Source organism: Plenodomus lingam, assembly GCF_022343315.1.
Source record: "Plenodomus lingam strain CAN1 chromosome Unknown contig_6, whole genome shotgun sequence".
Lineage (NCBI taxonomy): Eukaryota > Fungi > Ascomycota > Dothideomycetes > Pleosporales > Leptosphaeriaceae > Plenodomus > Plenodomus lingam.
Genome location: NW_027093966.1, coordinates 1514757 through 1538616, shown reverse-complemented (window position 1 = coordinate 1538616; position 23860 = coordinate 1514757). Strand labels below are relative to the sequence as shown.

At 50.9% G+C, this 23860-nt stretch overlaps 13 protein-coding genes across 13 annotated transcripts; 6 read left to right on the top strand and 7 right to left on the bottom strand.

Annotated features, from left to right (window-relative positions):
- Positions 1-748: 748 nt before the first annotated feature.
- IAQ61_009737 (uncharacterized protein) lies at positions 749-2400 on the top strand (the record flags this gene model as incomplete). Its single annotated transcript, XM_066098511.1, has 6 exons — positions 749-863; positions 907-1135; positions 1205-1266; positions 1298-1487; positions 1600-1902; positions 2197-2400. Exons 1-6 carry the CDS (start codon positions 760-762, stop codon positions 2398-2400), a joined length of 1092 nt encoding a protein of 363 aa, XP_065951670.1. The 5' UTR covers positions 749-759.
- A 153-nt stretch (positions 2401-2553) lies between these two features.
- On the bottom strand, positions 2554-4167 carry IAQ61_009736 (uncharacterized protein; the record flags this gene model as incomplete). The annotated part of the gene is made up of 4 exons (XM_003838593.2): positions 2554-2672; positions 2780-3014; positions 3134-3540; positions 3652-4167. 4 exons carry the CDS (start codon positions 4165-4167, stop codon positions 2595-2597), a joined length of 1236 nt encoding a protein of 411 aa, XP_003838641.2. The 3' UTR covers positions 2554-2594.
- Positions 4168-4926: 759 nt separating this feature from the next.
- On the bottom strand, positions 4927-6823 carry IAQ61_009735 (uncharacterized protein; the record flags this gene model as incomplete). Its single annotated transcript, XM_066098510.1, has 2 exons — positions 6415-6823; positions 4927-6360 (listed from the first exon to the last, which is right to left on the bottom strand). The coding sequence occupies exons 1-2, from the start codon at positions 6748-6750 to the stop codon at positions 4927-4929; spliced, it is 1770 nt and encodes a 589-aa protein (XP_065951669.1). The 5' UTR covers positions 6751-6823.
- A 746-nt stretch (positions 6824-7569) lies between these two features.
- IAQ61_009734 (uncharacterized protein) lies at positions 7570-9020 on the top strand. Its single transcript, XM_003838594.2, has 3 exons — positions 7570-7961; positions 8039-8495; positions 8546-9020. Exons 1-3 carry the CDS (start codon positions 7823-7825, stop codon positions 8859-8861), a joined length of 912 nt encoding a protein of 303 aa, XP_003838642.1. The 5' UTR covers positions 7570-7822; the 3' UTR covers positions 8862-9020.
- A 603-nt stretch (positions 9021-9623) lies between these two features.
- IAQ61_009733 (uncharacterized protein) lies at positions 9624-10124 on the top strand (the record flags this gene model as incomplete). The annotated part of the gene is made up of 1 exon (XM_003838596.1): positions 9624-10124. One exon carries the CDS (start codon positions 9624-9626, stop codon positions 10122-10124), a length of 501 nt encoding a protein of 166 aa, XP_003838644.1.
- Positions 10125-10456: 332 nt separating this feature from the next.
- Positions 10457-12400, top strand: IAQ61_009732 (uncharacterized protein; the record flags this gene model as incomplete). The annotated part of the gene is made up of 4 exons (XM_066098509.1): positions 10457-10733; positions 10835-11362; positions 11439-11682; positions 11776-12400. The coding sequence occupies 4 exons, from the start codon at positions 10457-10459 to the stop codon at positions 12398-12400; spliced, it is 1674 nt and encodes a 557-aa protein (XP_065951668.1).
- A 140-nt stretch (positions 12401-12540) lies between these two features.
- IAQ61_009731 (uncharacterized protein) lies at positions 12541-13662 on the top strand (the record flags this gene model as incomplete). The annotated part of the gene is made up of 1 exon (XM_066098508.1): positions 12541-13662. One exon carries the CDS (start codon positions 12541-12543, stop codon positions 13660-13662), a length of 1122 nt encoding a protein of 373 aa, XP_065951667.1.
- Positions 13663-13700: 38 nt separating this feature from the next.
- On the bottom strand, positions 13701-13979 carry IAQ61_009730 (uncharacterized protein; the record flags this gene model as incomplete). The annotated part of the gene is made up of 1 exon (XM_066098507.1): positions 13701-13979. The coding sequence occupies one exon, from the start codon at positions 13977-13979 to the stop codon at positions 13701-13703; it is 279 nt and encodes a 92-aa protein (XP_065951666.1).
- A 537-nt stretch (positions 13980-14516) lies between these two features.
- IAQ61_009729 (uncharacterized protein) lies at positions 14517-14811 on the bottom strand (the record flags this gene model as incomplete). The annotated part of the gene is made up of 2 exons (XM_066098506.1): positions 14517-14692; positions 14751-14811. 2 exons carry the CDS (start codon positions 14809-14811, stop codon positions 14517-14519), a joined length of 237 nt encoding a protein of 78 aa, XP_065951665.1.
- A 1508-nt stretch (positions 14812-16319) lies between these two features.
- IAQ61_009728 (uncharacterized protein) lies at positions 16320-17785 on the bottom strand (the record flags this gene model as incomplete). Its single annotated transcript, XM_003838599.1, has 3 exons — positions 16320-16772; positions 16820-17319; positions 17371-17785. 3 exons carry the CDS (start codon positions 17783-17785, stop codon positions 16320-16322), a joined length of 1368 nt encoding a protein of 455 aa, XP_003838647.1.
- A 96-nt stretch (positions 17786-17881) lies between these two features.
- ERV14 (COPII-coated vesicle protein) lies at positions 17882-19553 on the bottom strand. Its single transcript, XM_003838600.2, has 4 exons — positions 18859-19553; positions 18614-18769; positions 18494-18560; positions 17882-18390 (listed from the first exon to the last, which is right to left on the bottom strand). The coding sequence occupies exons 1-4, from the start codon at positions 18957-18959 to the stop codon at positions 18298-18300; spliced, it is 417 nt and encodes a 138-aa protein (XP_003838648.1). The 5' UTR covers positions 18960-19553; the 3' UTR covers positions 17882-18297.
- Positions 19554-19588: 35 nt separating this feature from the next.
- Positions 19589-21561, bottom strand: FMA1 (Methionine aminopeptidase 1). Its single transcript, XM_066098505.1, has 4 exons — positions 21202-21561; positions 20722-21123; positions 20118-20664; positions 19589-20066 (listed from the first exon to the last, which is right to left on the bottom strand). Exons 1-4 carry the CDS (start codon positions 21334-21336, stop codon positions 19933-19935), a joined length of 1218 nt encoding a protein of 405 aa, XP_065951664.1. The 5' UTR covers positions 21337-21561; the 3' UTR covers positions 19589-19932.
- A 119-nt stretch (positions 21562-21680) lies between these two features.
- On the top strand, positions 21681-23393 carry BNA4 (kynurenine 3-monooxygenase, mitochondrial precursor; the record flags this gene model as incomplete). Its single annotated transcript, XM_003838602.2, has 3 exons — positions 21681-21941; positions 22004-22218; positions 22266-23393. Exons 1-3 carry the CDS (start codon positions 21836-21838, stop codon positions 23391-23393), a joined length of 1449 nt encoding a protein of 482 aa, XP_003838650.2. The 5' UTR covers positions 21681-21835.
- Between the last annotated feature and the right edge of the window lie 467 nt (positions 23394-23860).

The following is a 23860-nucleotide window of genomic DNA, read 5'->3' as shown; positions in this document are numbered from 1 at the left end:
GTATAATAGAAGTCTTATTAGACTAGATAATATTCTTCTAGTTCTTTAGAGTCTAGCCTTAATAGGTAAGACACTACTTAAGTCTCTCCTATCTTATCTTCTTTATTAACCTAGGCTTCCTTATTAGCTTTATTTTATTATATCTAGCTACTTTTAAAACTCTCTATACTATAGTAGATAATATATTATATTTATAAAGACTAAGATTACTAGCTATATTAGTATAGCTCTTCTCTCTCTTATATCTATTTTAGCGTACTTATAAAAAAGTAGTATTATAAATAGTATTTTACTTATAAGGGTAGCTAGTATAAGGGGTATCTTTAAGGTACTTAGAAAGGAGTTTTATTATAGGTAAATTAGGCTTAAAGCTATATTAGTAGGCTCTACTATAGATTAAGTTAATAGTATATAGTAAAATACCTATAATAGCACTAATTTAGGTAGTAGATTTACTACTAAAAGGTAACTTTAGAGTTATAATAAGCGTATAAGTATAGGGATTAGTATTAGGAGCTATAGTATAGAGTAAAAATACTAAAAGTTTAAGTATATAGAACTATTACTACTACTATCTATAGCTTTAAAAATAAGTTCATAGGCTAAGAAAGTTAGGCTAATAGATTAGCCGCTAACAAATACGCTAGCAAGAACTTTTGAAAGTCACCTCCGTACATCCCAAATACCAAATCATATCGAATCCATAAGATCTCATAATGAGCTACGATGTTAAGATGGTACCAATTAGTATTCCTGCCAATGATGTGCCCCCTCCCCATGGAACATCTTGTCTCCACCGCTGGTAGGACCGAAGTGCTTCGAGAATCTATCGCGGACCGACACGATCAGGAAGAAGTTGTCCCGTTAGTGAATTTCTCCCTCAAGCAAGTGCTCCATTCCATCCAGCCCTGAGCTCGAAAACGCCACCCCCTGCTTCCTCTGGAAGAATTGGAGACGGTCTCAGGGCAAGGGCAACACCATATGGCGCGAAAAGCGTCGCCAGGTACTTCAAGCCACCTCCTGGCCTGCTGAAAACGCCGGTCGGCCCGCAGACCACTCGTTGTACCTCCGAGTGTTTCGTCTCAATATCTCTCCAAGGAACTGTGGGGCCTTGGTATCAAAGAAAATCCTTGAGGTGTCTACGCCGGGCCATTGACCGGTTTCGTCTCTTCCCGCGCCTGTCTGCGTCCAGAGGAGAATGTAGACCTGGGACGAGCGCGATGTGCTGGCGATCGTGGGGAGGGGGAGGAGTGGAGGAGGCTCTGGGTGAATATTAATTTGTTTGCTACCCAACCAGTCACCACAACAATCTCAGCGAAGGAGATGAACTTACTCAGAACGTACGCCAGCACCTTTTGATCAACCCCTTATCCCTAGTTCTACTTGTACTTGACGTCCACAGTCGCGCGAGCCGCCTGCTCAGCGCACTCGTCGACTTCATCAAGGTTGCTAAAAGCTGTGGAGCTCAAGGCTTCTTTGCTAACCATGTAAGCTACCTTGACTAATGTAGATCGGGTTGTATGTCAAGAAATATGCAGATGCACAAATAGTGGGCAGTTGTGTGGTAGCAACTGTCCAGAGGCAAAAACGTCTCTGTAGAAGGTGAACCCGCGAGCTCCAAATCTCAAAAGGCAACACTCACCACCCACTGTAACCACCACACCACCAACCACATCTTCACTCCAACCGTCCCAATTCTCTAAGAAACCACGAGAGCCCCAGAAACTACACAGCCCCCCACGCGCTGGCATATCCAAGACCATCTGTTCCCAGGACTACCCTGAGGTTTTTCGCCCGGCGATCAACAAACCTTTACTGCTAATCACAGTCACTATATCGTACCTAAACTTAGCCACTCGCACTGAATCCAGTCTTCCTGCAGAGCACAACCAGCCTTTTACAGTATCTTCACTACTCTGCCACATTCGATCTAAAAACAGCAAAAACTTATTCACACCAACACAAGCATCACCACCCCATACCAGATTCACTAGACCAACTGAATCATACCGCCAAAGCTTATACCTCTCCAACAGCGCGAACCCAGCCTCTAGCACACCAGCCTCGTACACATAGCATGACGATCGACTCCTTCTACCAGCCTGACCACCTCAGATAATATGTCGTCAAAACCCCAGTTACATACCACACCATCCCCAGCATGAATTTAAATTCGCCCAGCTACTTGAAATTTAGCAACGGCATCAACATGCCATTCAAACCACTCCCTCGCATCTCCACACAAGCGTCTCGCAGGCACAGCGTGAGAGCTGTGGTCCTGCACGACAGGCGCTGTTGCTCTACGGGCTGGGGATACTACGGAATGGTCTGGATGCGTGGGATACGGGTGCGAGAAGGAGGGCGGGAAAGGTAGGGTGTGTGGAGGTATACTGTATCTAAAGGGAGGAGAAAAGGAGCTTTGAGATTTTCTACCAGGCTGAGAGCGGGTATGAGAGACAAGGGATAGTAAATCACATTGTATTTCCTTGTGCCTTGCGGTGGAAGTAGTATAGCGAAGTCATAAATGACAATGACGTTGATTCAAACCGCAGCAGTACTGCCGTAGAAGATACATCTACCCATACACCCTCCCTTTACTCTAAATTATCATAAACCATCTTCTCAACCGAAAACCAAGCCGGAATGACCTTGGGATCGCCATTCGGAAGAACCTGTGATGTACCGTCAGTCTCGTTCTCGTCCTTACCCGCCTCTCCCCCGTCCCCATCCACCCAACGGAAAGAAAAAAAAGGCAAAAAAAGGCAAAAAAAAAACTCACCTGACTCCCCAAAAATCCGGCTACACCCTTCTCCCGATCCATCCACCAAAAACAATTGGCTAGCCCCATCCACCACAGCGTGTTTGCGCCGCGGCCTGTGGATCCTGGGGCTATGGTGAGGAAGCCGCCGTAGGCCCAGCCTTGTGCTGGGTTGTTGGGCTGGGGGTAGAATTCGGAGGCTGGGTTGACGAGGAGGGGGTTTGCGGGGATGACGCTGGCGCGGGCGAAGTTGGGTCTTGTGGGGAAGTTAGTTGGATTACGTATATATATATATATGCGTGTGTGTGTTTGGATGGGGGAGGGGAATAGAATTAAGAACAAAGAGATATCAGAAATAAATGAATCAAAACATACTCATCAGGAATCTGGTTCTCCCACAACATATCCACACTCTCCCTCTTCAAGATGCTCGCCCCCGTCGTCGGACTCGTCCCATTGTTCAATATGGCCGCCAGTATCTTGACATACTCCTTTGGTTTGGCAAACAGGCCCGCGCCTCCCGACTGCATGAAGCGATCCTGCTGGTCCTTTGTGGACTGTGCTAGCGGCCCGTTGTGCAGATGCTCACGCTCCTTGAGCTGGCCGGTGCTGCCATCGCGCTGATGCATGTGCGCGAGATATTTTTGCGCTTCTGCAGTGGGGAACATGGAGATGCCGTCGCGGGGGATGCCGAGCGGGGTGAAGATGTGCGAGTGGAAGTATTCGCCGAGTGTTTGGTTGGTTACGCGTTCGATGATTATGCCGGCGAAGTCGATGTTGACCTGGGAGGAGGGGTGGGTTTAGTTCAGGTACGTGTATGTATTTGTTGGTTTCTTTTCCTTTTCGTGAATTTGAGGGGGAGGAGAGATGGGCGGTCAAGGGGTTACACTCACGCCGTACTCCCATTTCGAACCAGGTTGGTTAACTAGGTTGAGCTTGAGAAAGTTCTCTTTGCTACCATCTGATCCCTCAAACTCGAGGCCATTGGTATGCGCACGCGGGTCAAAGAAACCGTATGCAAAGCCAGCCGTATGCGACAGCAGCATTCGGACGGTGACATCTTTCTCCTGTGGAACGCCGTTCACGCCGTCCTCGAAGACCTTCTTCTCGGAGATCTCTGGGATCACTTTCTTCACGAATGCTGTGTCGTCGAGGGGAATCTTGCCTTGCTCAACGAGTTGCAGTACCGCAATAGCAGTCACAAGTTTCGTGCAAGAGGCAATCCAGAATATAGTGCTGTCTTCGTCCATGGATTCAGGGGAATCTACGCCCAGTTTACCAGCAGCATGTTTGACGAGGGTGTTGCCCGACTTGTCGACGGCGTGGAAGACGAGCCCGGGTGATCCATCATTGGCGAATTGGTCGAGGACTTGTTTCACGCCTTGGACGCCCTGTGTAGAAAGTGGCATGGTGAGTATGTGGTTTATTAAGGAAAAAGCAAATGGGATAAATCAAGTAGAGGACCAGGTCAAGCAGAGCTGACAGACGTTCAACTTGAACTTCGCATTGGACTCCACATATTAGCTTCAAGGCTACAGACTTGGTCCCAGCCGCGCTTCTGTATTTCCGAGGTTAGACAACAGACTGCGTTATGCGGGTGTGCTAGTTTGCGGCAACTTGCCGTATTACTCACTATGGCACTATACAGTAGTGCTGCCTGATGAGACACTCATTAGTCAGCACACAGAAAGAAGAATCATGTTTTGAAGTGGAAGCTGGAGAGTATTCATAAGTGTTGAATGGTACGAGCCAGAGAATCATGACATTGGCTGATTGCTATGCAGTGTTTACAGTGTCCGTCTCGAGATTTTGTTCTCACAATCTCCAAGGGGACCAAAGTGCAGCGGCACTGATCTGGAGACGGCTACCGGTAACACTTACCCCGCAGCGGGGCAGCTTTGGCGTCGCTGGACTGTGTGAGTGAATATCGGGGGCTGAGCTCCGACTCAACTCCACAGGGTCTTCTAGTCCGACTAAGCTATTAGCGCAGTCTGCAACATCCATCGAAAGAACGTGGGACTGGTCACTTGAAGCTTTGACATGAGTTTGGCGTTCGGGCCTCAGTCTCGCAGCACAATGTCAAGTGTTCTGTCATCGTCGACTTGGAGCAGCATCATCTACCACTAGTGTCCCCCTCATGTTTGCAGAAACAGTCTCAACTGTATGCCTCAACCTCGCTTGAGCATCGTCTTCAGCTCCTTCAGACCGGCCATGACCAGAGGCACAGCAACTGGGCCTAATAGGGGCAAATAAACTGCTACCTTGTGTTCATCAGGAAAGTAGACTTGCCCAACCATAGAGCGCTCGAAAAACGCCTTCTCGGCCTCGACCTCTGCAGCTCGAGCGTGCTCTAAAGCGCGCGGGAAGCGGCCATCTTTGAGGAAATTGCACGCCTGTTGTAAGTGCGAGATTGCATGCTGAACCGACTGAGCGACGTTATCGGGCACAGGAATAGAGGGGAGTTTGGTGTAAACCTGAGCGAGTGCACCCAAGGTGGAAGAAGCTGAGAAAATGAGCGATGCAACCCGAACGCGCTCAAGCGTCGAGATACGAAGAGGCAATGAAGCAGGATATTGTGGCAGGCCAAATAAAGATATAAGCTGATTCGAGAAGCTGTGCATTGCAGGCGCAAGTGCATCAGCTTTCAGCTCGGATGGTGTACCTGATCCTGGATCAAGGTTCAAAATATGCACCCCGCCCCACTGAGGAATGAGCCAGCTATCTGCCAAGTTTTCTTTGACTAGTAATGGTGTCTGGTTTTCATGCGGCACATAGAGGATGAAGTTGACGGTTGGACCCTCGCCAATGCTAGGACTGAGGGGCCACTCCGCAGCGTTAATGAAGCCACTCAGGTCTTCTTTGCGTAACGTCCATGCTTTGAGGTCTTCGTCATAGTCAGGCAGGCGTACGGATGGGGAGAAGGTAGCGTACAGCTGAACCTGTGTGTCCACCGTGAAGTTGCTGATAGCCGAGAGTGATTCGAGCAGGGGCGTGAGGTAGGTGCGCAATGCAGCTTCGATGTCCCAAGAGGATGGGGTGTACGAAGGTGTGAACAACGAGAATGTTAGATGATATGTCGGTGCGTATTTCAGCGCTCGGGTCGATTGCCTTTCTAACTCGGCCGAAGTCTGCGCAGACAAGACGCTGCTTTGCGCAGCATGTGCATTGGAAGTGGCCGAAAGCACGTGGATCAATTGACTTCTTTCTTCGGCGAATAGTTGGTGGAGCTCCTGAGCAAGGAAGCTTGCGAGTACAGATCCTGTTGAACCTTGAGCAGGAAGCTGGGCTGGGGAGTAGTAGACGTCCAGCAGGGGCATATATGGCTGCAGGTGTGATCGCGGTGTTGTGCCAGTCTCGACAGGAATCAATCGTACCGACAAGGCAATATCCTCCCCATGGCTCTGAATGCTCGTTCCATCACTAATGACTTGCTGGGACGCGTTGGCGGCAGGAGGATCGGCAAGTAAGAGCCGCAGCTGATGTGCAGAGAAGTCGTTGAGTTCATCGAGGGCGTGCTGCGCCGTGCGAAGAAGCTGTTGGGCGTCCGACTCGTGGACAGGGGCTTCAATAGCAATACGTAGGGGGAAGACGGGTTTGCAGACCTGGGAACATCATTCTGTCAGACTTGAGCACTGGCCGGCGTATAGGAGACTCACCTGGCCATCGGCCCACTCTGTCATCTCCTGTAGTGGCAACGCGGCCCTGTAGACGGCTGTCGTCTTCAGCCATATTGGCAGTCCCAGGAGGATGACCACGGCCCAAAAGGAGAGGATAGTAGTTCGTCGTAGGAAGATGCTTTCTTTTGTTTCTGGCGGGGGCCTTTTGGGTGACTTTGCAGAGCTCGGCACTGCTGCCGGTATTTCTGGAGCCATGTGGTCCGATTTGGCGACCAGCGACGACGCGTCGGTGCTTGCTGTTGACGCCATGCTGCTGGAGGTTTGATCGAAGTGGCAGCTGTCCACATGTTTGGTTGCGAAGTGGACCGTGCCCATTTCCTCTTAGCACTCTTCTCAGATGAGGTTTGCAATACTTAATACCTACATCCAAGGTTCCCCCCCACCTACCTACCTACTATATAGACTAGACATATCAAACAATGTCCTTGCCATGACAGCTATGGAGAGTTTGCGTAGTTGGTTCATGCACGTGATGTCGATGCTGGACGGGTCTTGGCAGATCGAACCGACGACTCCCGCGATCGCGTGTGTGTGTGTGTGTGTGTATACATGGATATACCTACCTACCTCTTGATGATCAGGCTCATATAAGCACATAGTTTCACGCTTATTATATGATTGTCACGACTGATTTCCTTGCCAAGTTTTCACTTTGGCGCGTTCAATTGGAATTTGGAGAGCACAAGGCCATCCATTACTCAGTGTAGAGAACCGCTGGTCTGTGCACGAGCTCAGAAGGGCTGGGAAAGGGCCTGAGGGTCTCTCTCATTGCACTGGTGGTCGACTCTCCCACGCGCCACCCTTCATGACAATGCACTGGACGACGGGCCATGTCTATACCTACAAATCATAACCTTCTCTCTGGCCCACAGATGAAGTCATGGATGGATCCTGGATGTGTCCGCCTCGAGGGATGCCTTGCAATCAAAAGCAAAGGTTTGTTTGTGACCGTTTCAAAGCAAGGGTCGAGGGCGCTAACGGCTTCGATCAACGTTCCTGCCCCCGCTGTGCCCGCTATGCGATCTGCTTAGAGCCATTACTGGCCTGTGCGAATGCGGGGTTTGGGCATCTGGGGGAAGGAGCTCGAATGAGAGTGACGCGGGACTGGCACGAGATCCCAACCTTGGGAAGCTACCCCTCTCAGGTGACTCTCGTCTCACCCTCCACAAGTCCCCCCCCCTCTCCCCCCACCCCAGGCTATCCTCTTAGCATTCGTTATTTCTCTCACACGACAAAGTCCTTTGTCAATCCTACTCTTCTTTCCTCTCCTCTCCTCTCCTCTCCTCTCCTCTCCTCTCAGCTTTCATCCCCAATCCACTCCAATTCATCCCAATTCATTCCAATCCAGTCCATTTCCCAAAGCATCACCACACTCACATCATTCACAATGAGTGCAATTGCAGACAGCACCGACCGTGTTGAGCAGGTCAAGGTGCTGTTTGCCCTCTTCCCTGACTACAACACGCTCGACGTTGCTGGCCCTCTCGAGGTCCTGAGCCGCTCCCTGCAGGACCCCAAGGACAAGTGTAAGCATTGAAGCCCCCAATCATGCTTGCATGACACGAGCCTGGCTCAATTGGCCTGTTGTTGACGCCCTCTGCAGCCAGCAAGGCTTTTGACTGTCAGTTTGTTGGCACGGCTGCGGCCATGACGTCGGTTCAGGGCCTCACCATCAAGGCCGACATGGACTACGATGATGCCAATGCAGAGCTCGAGGACTTTGATGTCCTCATTGTTCCTGGAGGCGAGGGTGTCTTTGAGGTGCTCAAGAACAAGTCTGAGCCTCTGGGCCTTCTCACCAAATACGTCGAGCTCCAGGAGAAGAATCCTGACAAAGAACGCACAATCCTCGCCATCGATATCGGCGCCCTGCTCCTTGCCCAGCAAGGCATGCTCGAGGGCCTCGCCGCTACTACCCATCCAGACTACTACGTCCGCCTGGAGACCCTCTGTCAGGACGCTGCTAGACGAGACATGTCTATGCGTACGGACGTGATGGAAGAACGCTACGTCGTCAACAACGCTCGCTTTGACTTGGGCGAGAACCCCGATGAGAACCCGTATGTGAAGCTCATCCAAGTCTATGCCATCCAGTGCTTACAGTGCATAGGTACATCATCAAGAAGGCGCGCGACATCCCGACCGCTCCTGAGGGCACCAACACGGCTCACGCCCGTCGAAAGTCGATTGCTCGCAAGGGCAGCAACGCATGGCGTGACTCTCGCCGCCGCGAATCTATCGCTAGGCGTGCTTCCATGCCGCTGGGCGGTATGCGTGTCATCACCACTGGCGGCGTCACTGCTGGACTTGATGCTAGCCTGTACTTGGTGGGTTCTTTGGCTTCGCACGAGTCAGCCCTGGAGGTGGCTCGTGTCATGCAGTATTCTTGGGTCAAGGGCGTTACGGTCGATGCGATTGATGTTTGAGCTGAAGCTCTCGCGCAACTAGCGAAGGCGTTTGTGAGAATTGGATTGATAACTGATCTGACAGGATCATGTGGGAGAAAGTCGGGAATCACAAGGATTTACCACGACACAACATGTAAAGTAATTCTACGACGAATTTACAAAAAATTATGACAAGGAACCTGGTGCCTTGATAGTGTGACGGATCGTAATGCTGACATGTGGAAGCTTCTACTGTTGTGACTGCTGAGGACAAAAGAGGGGGAAAGGGGCAGTGCTGGATACCGACAGCCTAAAAAAACCCACGGGAGAGACGATCATCTTCTCTTGTTCGAGAATTGCGCGCTCGTGTCCTTCTACCCAGACCGTGGATATCATATGACCTCCGACCTGGTTAGACCCGAAGAGGCCGTCGTCAGCGTATGCTTTTAGTTTCGACTTTTAAGCTTCCTCATTGCCCGCCACTACGAAGCAGCTAAAATATCCGCTCGAATCAAATATATCGCTCACGATCTGTAAGATGGTGCAAGATGATGCAGGTACAGAGGTACGGTGCACTAGAGGTGTCGCGCCATCCTGAGGGAGATGTTCTCGACTCCAGGTAGGCTTACAGCTAATGGCATCTATTGGTACCAGTGTCATAGGTACTGGACTGAAGAAAGAAGATCAGAGGCCGTTGTATTCAAGCTTTGCGTATGCGGCGAACTACCCACTTTCGAGTAATTTCGAACACAGACTATCTTCTTGTTGAGGTTGCATAAGTCTCATACAAGCCATTACTCCATGGCAGACTGTCTGAAGCTTGAAAAAACAAGGCTTGCATTACCTGAGGGTACCGGTAATTGCAGCTTCGGGATGCTACAAGTGGAAGCTGCTCAGCTATCGCGCCCTTCCAATCCTCCCATGACAGCACAATCCTACGCAAAAGCTACATTTGCTGCTTTCAATAAGCAATGCATGAGCAGCGACGCACGAAAGACGTCAAAAATCGCGCGGCCTCATTGGCCTGATGCGTCGAAGCTTGATTACACACACCGCAGCGAGGCTGTGTATCCGAGAAAATCGCTCATGGCTAACCAGCAACAGCACGACTCCCACAAGCCGTGCCAGCAAAATGAGATTCGAAAGCACGCTCAAAGCGTGCATGCGACGGGATACCTTTGGCGGCTACAATGTACGGGCCTGAAGATCCTGTTTTCTGGTCATGAAAAATGCATGAGTTATTTATCGTCGAATCGCTTGAGGACGACGGTCGATCTGGACAAAGGCATGGACGACCTTTGATCCACACACTGGTGCATTTTGACGCCCCATTGATCCCGCTGATCTTGTTACGTGTTGCGAAGGCCTGGCTGTTGGGTCAGCAGCACGTGTATGACATGTTCGAGGGGGTATCATCATAGCCACACTATTGCTATGGAAGTGAAGTCTGCCCTCCCTAGGGCTATAAATTGCGCTTGCGACAGCATCCATCTTGTTGTTAGATTTGTTTTCGCTCGTCTCTCAGGTCTCTCCTCTGCCCGGAACCGTGAAAAAGCCGGTTCAATTTACTCTGTTTGTGCCTCTGAACGTTCCAGCTCCATTTCCAACAGCCAGCCCCTTTCTCACTTCCTTACATGGATACAGGAGCCAATGGAGCTCCTCGCGTTCGCTTTGGAATCCAACGCCTCCCCGACGAAGAAGACGGCTATGTGACTTACGAGCGTCGCCAGCGCGATCCAACGCGAAGGAGCAGCACTGGTAGTCTGTCCATCCACAGCACCGGTGGCACAAGGACAGTGCAGCCCGAAACTGCTCTTCCCATCACCTATCGCACGCTTTCCATTGAGATTGATGAAGAGAAACATCAAAAGCAGAAGGATGTGAAGAAGGCGAAAGAAAAGGCCGCTGTTGGTAAGTCACCTATCTTCTCAGTGCATGTGATAAAAGAAACTCAACTATCCTACATGCGCACACATTTGCTCACATTCAGGGTACAGATTTTGGTGAATTAGAATGGCATACTCTCGATGTCGACGAAATCTGTCGTCGCCTCTCCGTTGATGTTAACCAAGGTCTTGGGGACGATCAAATCAAACGTCGCATTGGTGAATATGGCAAGAACAAGATCACCCCGCCAAAGTCTGGGCTTCTCGGCGACATCATGGGCTACTTCTTTGGTGGTTTTGGTAGTATTCTGGTCGTCGCCGGTATCCTTGTCTTCATTGCCTGGAAACCTCTCGGTGAACCAACGCCAGCACCTGCCAATCTAGCACTTGCTTGTGTTCTGATTGCTGTTTGGCTCATCCAAGCTGCCTTCAATGCATGGCAAGATTGGTCTACCAGTAGAGTCATGGCTTCCATTGGCACTATGCTACCTGATGATTGTCTTGTCATTCGCAATGGTTCTCAGGCCAAAGCTCATGCTCTCGACTTGGTTCCAGGAGACATCATTGTTGTCAAGCAAGGCAACAAGCTACCTGCCGACATTCGACTCATAGAGGTTTCGAGCGATGCTATGTTCGATCGCTCCATACTCACAGGTTCAATCGCCCTTTTCAAATGGTGCGTGCACGCGACTAACAGATGCAGGTGAATCGGAGCCCGTCGTGGCTACAGTCGAGCATACCGAAGACAACTATCTCGAAACATACAACATTGGACTTCAAGGAACACATTGCATTTCTGGAAGTTGCCTAGGAGTATGCGTTGCAACAGGCGACAATACAATTTTTGGTCGTATCGCAAAGTTGACATCGGATCCCAAAACTGGCATGACGCCGTTGCAGAAGGAGATACTTCGATTCGTGGTCATAATTGCACTCTTCATTACATGTGTTGTAATTCTTATCATTGTTCTCTGGTACGTCCGCGTGTGGTCTCGTATGGCCTGTCTGGGTCTACCCTTGTTGGGCTCAAGGATATAGACTCACTATTACAGGGCTGCATGGCTGAGGAAATCTCATCCAACGTGGATCAATGTGCCTTTGTTGATTGTCAGTTGTGTTTCTGCGGCTGTTGCCTTCATCCCAGAAGGTCTGCCAATCGCGCTTACAACCTCTCTTACCATTGTTGCAAACATCATGCGCAAGAACAAGATTCTCTGCAAGTCTCTCAAGACTGTAGAGACGCTTGGTTCTGTTTCGGTCATTTGCTCTGACAAGACGGGAACCTTGACTGAGAACAAGATGATCGCCACTGACATTTACGCTGCTGGTGAAGAGTACACGCCTGAGGCGGCCCGCGACTTGATGGCAGTGTTGCGGTCTGAAAAGGAGGCTGCCAATTCTTCAAAAATTTGTAAAGAAGTCATCAACCAAGTTCGCATTGTTGGTGGCCTCTGCAACTCCGGGGAGTTTGATGCGGCTACGATGAATCTTCCTATCGCCGAGAGAAGGATCAACGGCGACGCTACAGATCAAGCTGTGCTCCGACTCTCTGAAAGCCTTGGATCCATCTCTGAGCTACGTCGTGAATGGAAGAAGGTGTTCGAGATTGCTTTCAATAGCAAGAACAAGTTCATGATTCGTCTTGTGACGCCTGCCAATCAAAATTCAACAAGCAACAATACGTACGTATAGCCATTGGGAGCTACGATGATCTGTCTTTGACTTCATTTAGAACACTTTTGATCAAGGGTGCGCCTGATATCATACTTCCTCGATGCGATCTTCTTCTCGATGACAGGGGTAGGGCGGTACCACTCACAGAAGCTCAACGCATGCGCATTGAGACTATCAAAGACAACTGGTCTCTTCAAGGCAAGCGTATCATTCTCCTCGCTAAGAAGCCCACTCTTTTACCCTTCTCCGCCAACCACGAGAAGGAGGTTCTCATTGCCGCACGTGAAGGCCTCACTTTCGTTGGCCTGATCGGCATCGTCGATCCACCTCGCGCTGAGATCCCAGAAGTCGTACGTATTCTTCGTGGAGCCTCGATCCGAATATTCATGGTGACGGGTGACTTTAAACTCACTGCCCAAGCAATTGCCGAGGAGTGTGGTATCATCTCGAACTCAGCTCTGGTGGATGATATCCGTGCTCTTGAGCGAGACGGCAAGATTGGATCTACCAAGCAAGCCATTGTATTGAGCGGTCCGGAGCTCATCACGCTGAACGAGGCCCAGTGGGATCAACTCTGTCAGTATCAGGAGATTGTCTTTGCGAGAACGACACCTGAACAGAAGCTTCGCATCGTCAAAGAGTTCCAAGCTCGCCAGAATATCGTCGGTATGACAGGAGATGGCGTCAACGACGCACCGTCCCTCAAAGCAGCCGACATTGGCATCGCCATGGGCAGCGGCTCCGACATTGCCATTGAAGCCGCCGACATGGTCTTGCTCGACTCATTCGCAGCCATTGTCCAAGCGGTCATGTACGGACGGCTGGTCTTCGACAACCTCAAGAAAACCATCGTCTACCTCCTGCCTGCCGGCAGTTTCTCCGAACTCTGGCCCGTCGTGACCAACGTTGCTTTTGGGATCCCACAGATCCTCTCCTCCTTCCTCATGATCATCATCTGCTGCTTGACAGATTGCGCGGGCGCCATCACCCTGGCCTACGAGAAGCCAGAGGCCGATCTCATGCTCCGCCCTCCTCGTAACCCGCGCAAGGATCGCCTGGTCAACACTCGTCTCATCTTCCACGCCTACTTCTTCGTCGGTCTCCTGCAGTGCTTTCTCTCTTTCACAATGGCATTCTGGTACATGCAGCGCAGAGGCGTGCCGTTTACCGCGCTGTGGTTCAAATTCGGAGTGTACGACTCGCAGTACGATGCCGCGTACATCACTGAAGTGGCAAACGAGGCATCGAGTGTCTACTTTGTTACGCTGGTGGTCATGTAAGCCCGCAGACAAGATACGCAATGAAGGAATCAGAGAAATCAGGCTAACGATGTCATAAAAGGCAACTCTTCAACCTCCTCGCAACACGCACTCGCCGCCTCAGCCTCTTCCAACAACCCCCCCTTTTCAACAAAGCAACACAGGTAAACTACTTCCCCATCAAACACCAGTGGTAAACTTAAACTAACACCCTCGTCTCCACCCAGAATTGGACAATCTTCCCCGCCATGATTTTCGCCATCGCCGTCGCTTTCCTCTTCAATTATATCCCCTCGCTGCAGCGCACCATCGGCACTAGGCAGATCTCTGTCGACCATTGGTTCCTGCCTGCGGCGTTTGGATTCGGTATTTTGCTGCTCGATGAGGGTAGGAAGTATGCTGTAAGGGCTTGGCCGGGCGGGGTGTTGGCGCGCATGGCTTGGTGAGGGAGGGGAGAGATGGGAGAGATGGGGAGAATGAGAATGAGATTAACATGAATATCAAGATTAACACCACCGCCAAAACGCACAAAGGGAACATTACTTTATCACATCGAGCATACCAACACGTATACACTAAAAGCACGCAAAAAAAAAAGAGACCAAAGGAGAAATCCAACCCACTTGAACCCACACACAAAACAAGCACACATTCTCCAATCCCCGCAAACCCATCCCACCCATATTCGAAATTCCAAAAAAAAACCCCCCCAAACCCCCACGCCGCCTATCCATGCAGTCCGAAAAACGGCCAGTATACCCAGCATACCCTACCAAATACCGAACAAACAATTACAATCCCATCTCCTCTTCTTGCTCATCCTCATCCCTCCTCATCCACCACCAACACTTCACCCCCCATCCCTCGGCCCCTTCTCACGAATGATACCCCCCATCAGGCGCCGACGTCGAGGTATTAGGATCGAAAACCGGTCCACCGCCATTATGCACAATGGGTGGTTTACTGTAGCGGGGTGTGCGTGAAGAACTCTTTGCAGTAGTAGTCGCAGCAGTTGTGCTGGAAGCTTGGGTGTAGATGCTGGATGCGGGGGCTGGGTTGGGTGTTAGATTGGGGGGGTTTCTTTTGGGTTGGAGGAGAGGGGGACGTACGTGTGTTTGTGCTTGTGAGGGTGGGTTTTGTGGGTGGGGAGTAGGATTGGGGTGATGGCATTGTTTGGGGGGTGGAGGAGGGGGGTTTGATAGTGAGTATTGGATTTGGATGGAGGATGTGTTGTTGAAGTGGGGATGGATGGGAGTATGTAGGTCTGAGATGAAGAGTCGAAGCCACACGATATAAGAATAAGTTATAACCGTCAAGTGACAAAGTAGTTGTACGATTGTAAGAGCCCCGGGTTCGTATAAAAAGTGATGAAGAGTTTGGAATGAATGAAGAAGTCCAAATATCCTTCGTTGACGACGTTTATATGGATCCCCAGGCAGACACTTACATGAGGCCGCGCATCCACGATGCCCTCCGCAGTCTGGCTCTTTTCGCCCTACCATCGGACATCTCCTACGAGTGCTACGTCGGTGCCTGAAGAGCTGAGGGCGCGCCCCCCAACAACGGTGACTGTGATTGTACGCAATTGCCATCATTCACACGCGTGCCCATGTCTCCGCCAGACCATCGGTCCAGGTGACAAAAGGCGAAATGCTCAAGGGAGCAGTGATGCGCAATTAGGCTGCACCCAGGGTAGTCCATGGTGTCAGAGTCCCGATTCGGGAGTAGGGGGGGCAATGGAGTCACCGAAGCGTTTGGGTGTCGCCGAGAAAGAAGTTCACCGAAGATGGCCAGTTCGGTGGGAGAACTGGGGGGGGAGACGCGTCAATTGAGGTGAATGACTGGGCCAGGCTGGATTGGCGTCTGGTACCGGTATGGGTGACCAGCCAGCTGCAAGGCTCATCAGGGCTCAGAGCCAAATGAGCAGGCAGGCAACGAACGAGTCACGCAAAAGAGGTCAAGGACGCGTGAAGCAGTGACGTTAGCCATGCCCAGACAGACTCGTTCAGTTTGGGGAAATGGAGTCTGGAGCATAGGTGAAGGGGCCTCAAGTCACCGGTCGCCTGAAACTGGACATAGTGTGGGGGCTGAGAGTGTGGGTGCCTGGCTTGGGCAGGCAGCCTTGGAAAAGAAAGTGTTCTGGAATCGCTCGCAAAAACGAAACGAAACACAAGAATGGAAAATGAGAGCTTGAAGGTCACATGGAAACAAACAATGGGAGAGGAGGCATAGGAGGCAGGGAGGCGGTGCTGTAAGACGGTAAGGCAGGCTGGGGGGATGTGGTGGTGGAAAGGTCCAAGGCGGTGGGGCTTTGATCGTAACTCAATGTGGGCTGCATGTTGCCTGCCGTCAACAGGGCTGTACAACTCCAGGCCAGGCAGAGACGAGTCATCGACTGTCCCACACAGTAATGCGCAATCGCGCATACCACCCTCTTCGTAGTATTGGGGCCCGGGAGTGCATCGCACCGAATTGACTGTCCACGACGCGGGCCGTCTCCATGTGCTGTGGATTCACCAACCGAGAAGAAGACTCTGCTTCTCTTGCAACTCTCTCTCATTACTTTGGGGTATCATTATAAGGTTACCATCCGTGCTGCTATGCAAGATTTCGAGACTGGATTCTCAACCCATCTGGGCAAACACCAACGCAAAGGCCCTGCCATTGCCAAATGACATCTAATCCCAATACTTCAATACGCCATTGAGGTCACCCGTCACCACCTTGGACGACTCTCTTGGATGCCATTGCACCGCCAGAACAGGAGCATCACTTGCTTGAATCTTATGCCACATTTTGCAAGTCTTCCAGTCCCAGAAGCAGACATAACCACCACTGTCACCAGAGCTGATAAACTGCCCATCAGGGCTAATGGCCACATCTGGTGCGTATCCAGCCACGTTATGACCCCGATAACTCTTCTTGCGGTTCTGCCTGAATCGATCGGTGGAGGAATATACCGTGATTTGGTTGTCGGACGATTGGAAGGCAACGTATTTGCCCGACGGATGCGGCGAGGAGCGCACCATGGAAAACATGTAGGGCTCTGCGATGAACTTGATGGGCACTGGAATGCCGTATTCCCATGCGCGCAGGGACTTGTCGTCGGATGTTGTGATGAAGCGGCGATCCTGTGTTTGTTAGTCGCATGCCCTGGGCAAAGAAGCGCAACACTTACTTCGTCGCAGAAAGTGATGGTATTGACTGGACCCAGGTGATGATCGTATTCCTGCACCATCTCCCCGCTTCGCGTATCGTACTGTAAGATCTTCTTGTCGCTCATACCGGCCAGGAACTCGTGCGGTTTGCTTGGATTGATGCGCACAACGTGGGGCGTCTTTCCACTCGTGAACTTGTTCAAGCACTTGCCCGTCTCGGTATCCCATAGCTTCATGAAGCGATCATAACTGGCGGATAAGAATTGTGTCCCGCTTGGATTGAAGTCAATGTCATTGACCGACTTGGTGTGTCCAGAGTAGGTCCGCAGTAGTTCGCGCTGATGGTACACATCCCATAATGCAATTTTGGAGTCGGCAGATGCTGAAAGAAGTAGATGACCGCTGTCGGGTATGAATCGTACTTGTGTAATCGACTTTGTGTGGTACTTGTAGGTGTGCAGAAGCTTCTTAGGGATGAAGTTCTTGGGTTCGTAATCGCCAGTGAGTCTGATGTCTAGGTCTGGGGCTCGTCAGTAAATGGTAAAGGGCGATTCAAGCGCTGAGAACGTACCGGTAGGCACATGCATGTATGTGCGACCCTGATAATCGTACTGCTGGCTGCCCATGAACGCGCTCGTCTCTGCCTCCGCTTCTGTGTCGTGATAATCCGTCCCTGCCAGTTTCTTCGGTGCAGCCTCAGGTTGCTCCTCAAGTTCATCCTCCTCATATATTACCTCGACCTCCTCATCACTGCCAAACTCGTCATCCGAGCCTGCATCTGGTCGTTCCTCTTCGAATTTCGCCCAGGGACCTTTGTAGGCGCCAGCTCCAGAAACAACGCCCGAGTCTCCTTTTGCTTCGCGCTTTCGCTTTTTCGAGTTCGAGCCGCTTTCGATCGCTCGATGGCCTTCTCGGAATGTGTGGTCGCTAATATATGTTTCTGCCGCGAATCCAGTGGGCACCCTGCCTGAGCTTCCACCAGCCATTTGCGAGCAAATTCGTGGGGATACAAGTCTCGACGGGGACTTAATGTATCGATCGTCGAGGGAATTCGGAGCTAGTTTGTTGCAAAGTGGCACAGTTGCAGGGTTGCAGAGGTAGCCAGAGAGGCTTGCGCGATGACCAGAAATTATGCATGACTAAGCGTGCCAAGACCGAGCCTTCTGTTCTGTGCGGTCGGTCATTCATGTACAGACAAAAAAGGCTATCAAATCGCTATCATAGCCGTCAGAACATTAAGTCGTCCACGTGATCCAGCCATGCATCTCCCCAAAAGAACCCTCCCATAGCCTCCATAACCTCAAACCCAGGTCCAACATTATCCAGATTCAGCGCAGCCGCCTGCCCATGCTGCAATATGCGTCACGCGTGGCTCTACCAAGCGAGCCGGATATCATATATGTCTTGCCTCGTTCCGTATCACTCACTCAAGTGTGGCGCTCATTCTCACAAAAGCCACTACGGCTACCATGGCTACCACAGTCGGAAGAGTTCCCGACTAGTGAGACTCGTCGCGGATAAGAGCAACGATCATGCTGTAGAGGTAGAAGAAGAACATGAGCAGGTGGAAGCCCAGCTTGATGAAGGATTCCTGTGGGCTGTTAGCCAGCTGCAATTTGGCTAGCTTGGACGCCTGCAATGCTCCATCCGTATGCTAAGGATGCAGACAAGGCATGCCCTGCGGTCCCTCGTACCTTCTTGTGCACATTGAGTTTCCTGAAGATCTCCGTTGCGTCTAGGAGATGCTGGTTCTCGAAAATCCTGCAACAGTCAGTCTATCGCTCCATGGCTTCGGCAGTCTACCATGCACATACTTCTTGCCGTTCCAAGCCAACAGCGGTAGGTTCAAGATGAGCGCAATCCAGTACCCATTAATGAGGAACAGGAAGGTCAGGAATGCGTGGACAGCGGCTTCGGGGATAATGTAGGTGTTGAGACGGTTGCAAAGATCGATGGGGTTGATGTAGTCGCTGTCGCAAAAATTAGCATGTGCTCCACGACCAGTGCGACTGGCTCTGGCGCATGTCGCGCGCTGGAAACCCTCGGCTGTACTACGTACCATTCCAAGTCGCTGTACATGATAGTGAAGAACACCTGAAGGAAGAGGTTGACGGCATTTATCAACACCGCCAACAGGTATAACCACGCTTCACCAGTCATTGTGGAAGCTGTGTGTGCGGCGTAGACACGGGGATCGTATGCGTGGTGGATAAGTAAGGTAACTTGGCAGGATCGCCAATGGAGCTCTCAGCAAAGGAAGAGAAGAAAGAGGACACGAAGTGTGGTGAGGTCTGCTATGATAAGGGCTCGGATTCCCGTTGTGTGTTTGCAGACGATCTCGACGGGCTAGACGCGGAAAGCCAAGTAAGTACCAGGCAGCTCGTGAGTCGTGGGTCGGGTACGTCTAGGCGGGGCGTGGCCCTGGTGGTGGTGTGGCTGGAAGGTGGGATGACGTATTTTCCCGTTGACAGAGTTGGGCGAGCTTTTGGACAGTCAAGTGAGTCAGAGCGAAGAGCAACAACACAGGGGGGCAACGTCGATGGGGGCGAAGGAGGTCAAGATAGGGTGGCAGGAAGGGCAGCAAAAAGGTGCTTGGATGACGTTGGGGCGGAGCCTTGGGTTTCTTCTTCCCTGGCCTGCCAGCCGTGCCCAGGGCGCTGTCGCTAACGAACGTGTGCGGTTAGCGGGCCAGTCCTACTAGGATCGCAAGCGACATGAGATGATTACAGCATCACAGTCTTCGCAGATGCAATGGCATGCGTGAGGATAGTGAACAAGGAAGTGTGTGAGGGGGGGCTTGTTATGTATCCCTTTCGAATTGTCTCGTGACATGGCCATGGATTACCATGATCGGCCCAGGCAAAGGTAATTGTCAGTCACCACTACCACGACCACCGACTCTATCAATTGTACAAGCCCCGTCATTCTCTGCCTTTTCTGTGCATCCTATTGGACAGGCCTCGATAGGTGGATTGATTCGACCGCGAACATGCTTTCCACAGTATTTTGCTACACGATACATGACTATGCTTAGATCATCAATCCTAGCACCCAAGGCTTCTCCAGAACACCAACTCATCAACTCATTATGCTCGTTACTCTTACATTTCAAAACCACCGATGAGTGGTAGATCTATGCAGCGGCCTTCGCTTCCCCGATGGCAGGTGCAGGTGCAGGCGCAGGCATTGGTACTGGACCGCCGGGCGAGTCTGGTAGCCTTGCCGTCAAAACTTCTACGCCATCCTCTGTCACGAGCAAAGTGTGTTCTGTAGTTCAAGTCAGCTGAATCCCAAGACAGTCATGCATGGCAAACTGACCAAATTGTGCGGTCAAAGAGCCATCCTGAGTTACACTAGTCCAGTCGTCTGGCCATGTCTTGTCCCTGTGTGTACCAATGCTGATCATCGGTTCGATGGTGAAGCACATGCCTGGCTTAGCCTGTCCGATGGCCTTGTTCTTTGCGTAGTGAGGCACGTTGGGTGCGCAATGAAATAGCTGGTTGATGCCGTGCCCACAATAGGTCCTGATGACACTGCAGTTCTGGCTCTTGGCATACTTCTCAATCACGTTGCCATATTCGCGGAAGAGCGTGCCTGGCTTCACAATTTCGATGGCCTTGTTCAAACAGTCTCGCGATGTCTCCGTTACGCGTACTGCATCTGGATTTGCCAGCGCCTTGTCTCCAATATAATACGTCTCGTTCAAGTCGCCGTGGAAGCCGTTGTGGTAGAGTGTGACGTCAATGTTGAGAATGTCGCCGTCTTGCAGAACACGCTGGTCTGGAATGCCGTGGCAGATGACCTCGTTGACCGAAGTACAGACCGACTTGGGGAAATGGCAGTAGTTGAGAGGGGATGGATATGACTGAGCCGTCGGTGTTAGCCTGTTTCCACGCCCAGAAGTAGTCATGGAAACACTCACGTTTCGCTCCATGCATGCCTTGTGCACAATCTCATCAATGTAATCCGTTGTGACCCCGGGTTTCGCAGCTCGTGCTGCAATGTCTAGCACCTCTCGTCCCAACCGACATACCTTGCGCATGCCCTCTTGCTCCTCCTTGTTCAAAATGGCAATTTTGTTCCTGTTGACAAACACCTGCTCGGAGCGCGGTATGCCATCTTTTGCGTAGTCTGGCAGTTTGATGTTGTCGGGCACCTCGCGTCGCGGTGACAGTGGGTATACGGGTCGTAGGGCGCCGGTGTATGGGAAGGTGGGGAAAGGGTTGAAGTGGCCCGTCGCTGGATCCGGGTAAGAAACTACTTTGGGCGTGAAGATACTTTGGAGAATACTACTTTGTGACTTGTGCTGTTTCTTATGCTCGCTCTGTCCTGTGTTAGTCTTTTTTCTTCGGAAGTTGGAAGTTGAAAGTTGGAACCACTGTTGGCCTTTCTTGCTACATACCCAGTTGCGCTTGAAACACTCTTGCGAGCAAAAGTAACTCTCCTTTCCTAGCTTTTGGCAGTTTGGACATTGCAGCGAGCCGGCGTCGTTTTCGCAGTCATTGCCGGAGCACTTGCGTGGGGTGTCGGCGGTCATTGTGCGCAACAAAAGGAGTGCTCAGCTGGGAGGAGGACGGGGTATGTGAATGATGACTATGACTACATACACACAGAAGAGAGCATTTATAGCACGCGTGTAAGGAACTGGGCAAGACAAACACCGGACTCCGCGCACAAGTCTGTCGTGATGGCAGTCGTCTTGTACGCGACCACGGCCAACGCCGCACCTTGAATTCGGAATTGCGTGCAAGGATGATTGTTCTAACGTTAACGGCCGCTGCTACGAGGTTAACCACGCTTGCCCGAATCTGGCCGTTGGTGCATCATCTGTTCTCGATCTCGCCGTCTCATCGGACTTTTTTTTTCCCTCAGCTCACAAAAGAATAATACAATGTGTCACCACTTCGACTCATGGCAACTAGTTTGCACTTATAGGGACACGCTTCCCGTCTCCTCAACAACATCAACACTCTTGTTCTTTCTGTCCAATTGACCTGCTTGAAGAGACGGAAATTGTGGCCCTTCCAATCACTACGATGTCTCAAAAGGTCGTTGTAGTAGGTGCTGGACCAGTGGGGTCCTTGGCCGCCATATATGCTGCAGTACGCGGTCATGATGTTGAGGTATATGAGCTACGCGCAGGTATGTCTTCTCGCTTTTTCTTCCTACTGTTAGCGATGATGATGATGATTGATGGCATGTAGATATTCGTCAATCCCCTAGCACGTCATTGAGTTTCTCCAAATCCATCAACCTCGCGCTGTCCGAACGGGGCATAAATTCTCTTCGTCAGGCAGGTCTCTCAGAATTAGAAGATGCAGTGTTGTCGCAGACATTTCCTATGCAGGGCCGCATGATTCACGTGCGCAAAAATGGAGAATACATCCGCCAGTCTCAGCAATACGATGCCAGAGGCAGAGTACGCCAGACAACCCCCGCATCCCAGCCCTCTTCTAACGTTGACAGAGTCTGCTCGCTATGGACCGGACTGAACTCAGCAAAACTCTCCTTGATCATCTCGAGGCAATGCCTAATGTAAAGCTCATTTTCAATCACAAACTCGTTGGTGTAGACTTCAACAAGAAGATTGCCTGGTTCGAATATCGACCCAAGTCAATCGAGCAGCAAGGCAATGAGTTTGAGATCAACTTTGATCTTATGATTGGCGCAGACGGTGCTCATTCCGCTGTACGATATCAGCTCATGAAATTTGTGCCCATGTCTTTCGAACAGGAATACATCGACAAGCTGTGGTGTCAATTCCACGTACCACCTTCGTCGACTGGAGACTTCCGGATACCTCCAAACTATTTGCATATTTGGCCTCAAGATGAATCAATGTTTATTGCACTGCCCAATCTGGACAAAACATTTACCGCCACGCTCTTTTTGACTAGAGATGGCTTTGAGCAACTGGACGCTTCGGGGAAAGTTGTTGAATATTTCGCTCGAAAGTTTCCTGGAGTCGTCCCCGAGCTTATCAGTGAAGACGAGCTCCGAAAACAGTATGCGACGAATCAACATCTTCCTTTGATCTCGATCAAATGCTCTCCATACCATTACGGCGCATCTGGAGTCATTGTCGGCGATTCAGCCCATGCCATGGTGCCATTTTATGGTCAAGGCATGAATGCAGGAATGGAAGATGTGCGCGTATTGTTTGGCTTCCTCGACAAACACTCTAGCGATTGGTCCAAGGCTTTGTGTGAATATACCAAGGAGCGTGCCCCTGACGCACAGGCAATAAACGATCTAGCATTGGGCAATTATCGTGAGATGGCATCCGACGTCAAGAAACCGCTGTATCTCTTACGAAAATGGATCGAGGAACAACTCTATGTCTATGCACCCAGCCTAGGATGGGCTACACAGTACTCGCGGGTAACGTTCAGTAACATGCGATACTCCGAGGTCCGCTTGGCCACGCAGAGGCAAGCACAGATACTCAACGGCCTTGTCGGTTTCGCACTTGCCTCTATGGCAGGATCTGCATTCTGGTTCGCCAAAGCAGGTGGTGCGCACAAAGCGAAAATGGGAATATTAAGATCTATTTGCGTAATAGCGCAAAGACTCCAAAAAGTTGTCAAAGGCTAAATGGGTTCAAGTTGTTAACAAACTTGTCCTTGTCGGATCTCGACATCTCCTCCGCGCCCATCGCTGCCTTTGTTCCTATCCAACTCTGAGTAAAGGACATCGCCAGTAAAGATAACACCTAGATATGCCTCAAGCTCCTTCGGGATTGCTTGATTGGAATACCTGGAAGACATTGCCTCGTCGTGATGACGTCCGTGTGGCCAGGACATTTGCAATCAGACCTCGTCACTTTGATAAATCGATTCAGAAATTACAGGGGTGCTTTCAGGAGTGCATACACACAGCACAGCCTGCTCATCGGCTACTTTATTGGACCCGGCCAAACGAGGTTTTAATATGGCAAGCCACACTAGCTGCACACCTGCACCCCACAATGTGGAGAGGAGTTGGAACTACATGCATACATGCTTGCCAACGACGGTTCAGAACCAATGTGCGCCTTCTGAAAGACAGATATGCACAAAGCT

Bases quoted from the DNA above. Each gene is read 5' to 3' on its own strand.
- IAQ61_009734 (XM_003838594.2), top strand. From the start codon at position 7,823: ATGAGTGCAATTGCAGACAGCACCGACCGTGTTGAGCAGGTCAAGGTG. The intron at 7,962-8,038 runs GTAAGCATTGAA...CGCCCTCTGCAG, and splicing joins GCAGGACCCCAAGGACAAGT to CCAGCAAGGCTTTTGACTGT. The intron at 8,496-8,545 runs GTATGTGAAGCT...TACAGTGCATAG, and splicing joins GAGAACCCCGATGAGAACCC to GTACATCATCAAGAAGGCGC.
- ERV14 (XM_003838600.2), bottom strand. From the start codon at position 18,959: ATGACTGGTGAAGCGTGGTTATACCTGTTGGCGGTGTTGATAAATGCC. The intron at 18,770-18,858 runs GTACGTAGTACA...TTTTTGCGACAG, and splicing joins ATGTACAGCGACTTGGAATG to CGACTACATCAACCCCATCG. The intron at 18,391-18,493 runs GTACGAGGGACC...AACAGCCCACAG, and splicing joins AACTCAATGTGCACAAGAAG to GAATCCTTCATCAAGCTGGG.
- FMA1 (XM_066098505.1), bottom strand. From the start codon at position 21,336: ATGACCGCCGACACCCCACGCAAGTGCTCCGGCAATGACTGCGAAAAC. The intron at 21,124-21,201 runs GTATGTAGCAAG...AACACAGGACAG, and splicing joins AGTGTTTCAAGCGCAACTGG to AGCGAGCATAAGAAACAGCA. The intron at 20,665-20,721 runs GTGAGTGTTTCC...CCGACGGCTCAG, and splicing joins AGGCATGCATGGAGCGAAAC to TCATATCCATCCCCTCTCAA.